This window comes from Penaeus monodon, chromosome 15 (assembly GCF_015228065.2).
Source record: "Penaeus monodon isolate SGIC_2016 chromosome 15, NSTDA_Pmon_1, whole genome shotgun sequence".
Taxonomy (NCBI): domain Eukaryota; kingdom Metazoa; phylum Arthropoda; class Malacostraca; order Decapoda; family Penaeidae; genus Penaeus; species Penaeus monodon.
In genome coordinates this window covers 29,944,621-29,946,446 of record NC_051400.1, presented here as the reverse complement: position 1 = coordinate 29,946,446, position 1,826 = coordinate 29,944,621, and the positions used below count along the sequence as shown (strand labels likewise).

Here is a 1,826-nt window from a genome sequence, read left to right as displayed (position 1 = left end):
TACAGGTTTGGGATCATGCATGGAAATACACAAATGACAGTAGCCCATGTATGCGATTGTGGTTTGATGGAATTAGAGGAAACCCCAACGATCTGATTGCTAAACATTATGCCTTTAAAATTGCTGGAGCAGAATCTCTCTCAGGTAGTTTGCAATTCTTAATTGCTGTGGTAGTTTTAATGTGGACTGTTTACTAGGTGTACTGCCAATACTCACTCTTTTTGGTTTAGCATTGTAAGGTGTACCATGTAGGGAAGGAAATATTACCCTATTATGTAAATCATACATTGTTAAAGAGAGTTATTCTAAAGTAATATCATTTAATGTTATATATTCTAAAAGTAACATATTGAAAAGTATATAACTAATGTTTGGGTTTTGTAATAAATTTTTGCATTAAAGCATAGGACAATGCAAGAATAAGAGGCACAATATTATGTTTCAGCAGTAATTGACTCAGGTATATTTTGAATAGGTAAAAGGCAACATTCCATCCACATAGAGTATGTGAAATATATTTCTGTGTACTTAAAATCTAAATACTTAAACTCTTGATGATTCAGAGAGGACCATTATTTATATATGCTTTTATACTAAACAGTGATGTGATCATTACAGGTTTTCCGTTGACCTGGAATTACTATAAAAAAGAGCTCAATTCTTTGTACAAGAATTAATATGTAGACTTTGCATAATTGCACTTTCAATATAATCTTAATTTAATAAAAAAAATTATGGACTCTTCTTGCAAAATGAGTGGTTACCTATTATTTTATTGTGATAAGAGGTATGAAAGTGGAGGAATGATTCTACAGTGTAAAGTAATTAATTAAAGTTGTAGTTTTATATCTTCATCAGAATTATGTGATAATTCTCATAAAGATGTAGTATTATAGCTTATGTTGTATTGAAAATCATTCATATTTGTACCTTTTCAAACTCTTACAGTGAACTCTTTACAGTTTGAGGTGAGATTATTGTTTTTATGAGTATGAATTTAAGTACTGGGAAAGGACACTGCCATTCTTTAAGCAAAAATTTGGAAATGCTTGATGATTGGTATGAAGTGCAGGTATTTAAGATCTGTATGCAAAAAATAAATTTTTAAAAGTGCAATACAAAAATAATAGACATTTATAAATGCATGTAGTTAGAACAGTGTGAGTGAAAGGAATAATATGACAAAAAAAATATGTACATTCAGCATTTTAACTAAAAAGTTTATTTTGAGAATGAATCTCGTTAATAATGGTTGTATATGACAATTTACGTACTGTTGCCTGTGTGTTGACCAAATACAGGAATGTGTGTATGTTTATTATTTGATTTGGTATTCATTAATGTACATGTGTATGTAATTTTACAAAGTTATGGGTTAAAGTTGTAACTGATGTTGAAGTTTGTATGAATATAAATACTCACAGAGAAATGATAAAACTTAATGCTCAAGATGATATTAAAATGGGAGCGATATATTACAGTCCTCTTTTGTTCTTTCTTTAATGATAAGCATGATACACCTAATGTACCACAAACCATGATTTACTGGTTTACATGCTTACCTTCTAATAGTGAAGGCTAGCATCTGAACTCATAAACTGGTCCATGTTAGGTTAGTTACCTAAGAGCAGTTCCAAAATCAGTCGTGAAAGGGCATCCTAGTTCTAAATGGGAGAGTCACTGGTATGAAGTAGGGCCAATATCCCTATTGTAATTAATATTTTTGTTGATATTGTGATTAGGTAAAGTATTTTTATTATATTTATTATTTTCCTAAAAAAATATATAACATTATTACTGTTGTTATTATTATAATTGCAATATAA

At 29.5% G+C, this 1,826-nt stretch overlaps 1 protein-coding gene across 2 annotated transcripts in view; it reads left to right on the top strand.

The window, feature by feature from the left end:
- The window catches only part of LOC119581928 (folate receptor gamma-like), a 4,463-nt gene extending 3,151 nt beyond the window's left edge, over positions 1–1,312 (top strand). Inside the window, exon 5 of one of the 2 annotated variants that reach the window (XM_037930103.1) lies at positions 6–1,312. In XM_037930103.1, the coding sequence (XP_037786031.1) occupies positions 6–197 (192 nt within the window). In that variant the 3' untranslated portion in view covers positions 198–1,312. The remainder of the gene's footprint in view (positions 1–5) is intronic. The other variant, XM_037930102.1, reaches the window with a different exon arrangement.
- The last annotated feature ends 514 nt before the right edge of the window (positions 1,313–1,826 follow it).